Source organism: Aptenodytes forsteri, unplaced genomic scaffold (genome assembly GCF_000699145.1).
Source record: "Aptenodytes forsteri isolate BGI_AS27 unplaced genomic scaffold, ASM69914v1 Scaffold329, whole genome shotgun sequence".
In the NCBI taxonomy this organism is placed as follows: domain Eukaryota; kingdom Metazoa; phylum Chordata; class Aves; order Sphenisciformes; family Spheniscidae; genus Aptenodytes; species Aptenodytes forsteri.
The window spans coordinates 471,318-471,903 of record NW_008796200.1 but is presented as its reverse complement, the minus strand read 5'-3'; the positions used below and the strand labels follow the sequence as shown (position 1 = coordinate 471,903).

At 68.6% G+C, this 586-nt stretch overlaps 1 protein-coding gene across 1 annotated transcript in view; it reads left to right on the top strand.

The window, feature by feature from the left end:
- Positions 1-586, top strand: part of SSRP1 (structure specific recognition protein 1) — an 18,263-nt gene that overhangs the window by 10,327 nt on the left and 7,350 nt on the right. Inside the window, exon 4 of the mRNA XM_019474355.1 lies at positions 271-456. Coding sequence (XP_019329900.1) covers positions 271-456 — 186 coding nt within the window. The remainder of the gene's footprint in view (positions 1-270; positions 457-586) is intronic.

The window sequence follows — 586 nt, the reverse complement described above, 5'->3', positions numbered from 1 at the left end:
AGCTACAGCATTGCAGCAGCACCGAGGGTGCCGGCGACTGTCTTGTGGCCGCCCGAATCCCGAATTCAGGTGGTGAGGGGCGTGTGGAGGACTAAAGGGTGGTGGGCGGTTGGGGAAGTCGCCTCGTTTCGCCTGGAGGGGTCGTGCAGCTGCCCGTTGCACCCGAAGGGCGACGGTTCCCTGCTGCGGAGCCTGTCGGTGGCGTCGGGCTGTGCCCCTGCGTGGGGGGGAGCGAGCCGCCCCCCGCCTCACGCCTGCCTCTCCCGCCAGAACGACGGGCGGCTGCGGCTGAGCCGCCAGGGCGTCATCTTCAAGAACAGCAAGACGGGGAAGGTGGACAACATCCAGGCCTCGGAGCTGGCCGAGGGCGTGTGGCGGCGCGTGGCGCTTGGTCACGGCCTCAAGCTGCTCACCAAGAATGGCCACGTCTACAAATACGATGGTTTCCGGGAATCGGTGAGTCCCCCGGCCCCTGCGCGCCTGGCCCGCCCTCGTCCCTGGCTGGCGCCGCTTCTCCTTCTGGCTTGGGCTTGTCCGGTGTCGAGCTGCGCTCGCTGTGGGTCTCACAGCTCCGACCCCCCCCAAG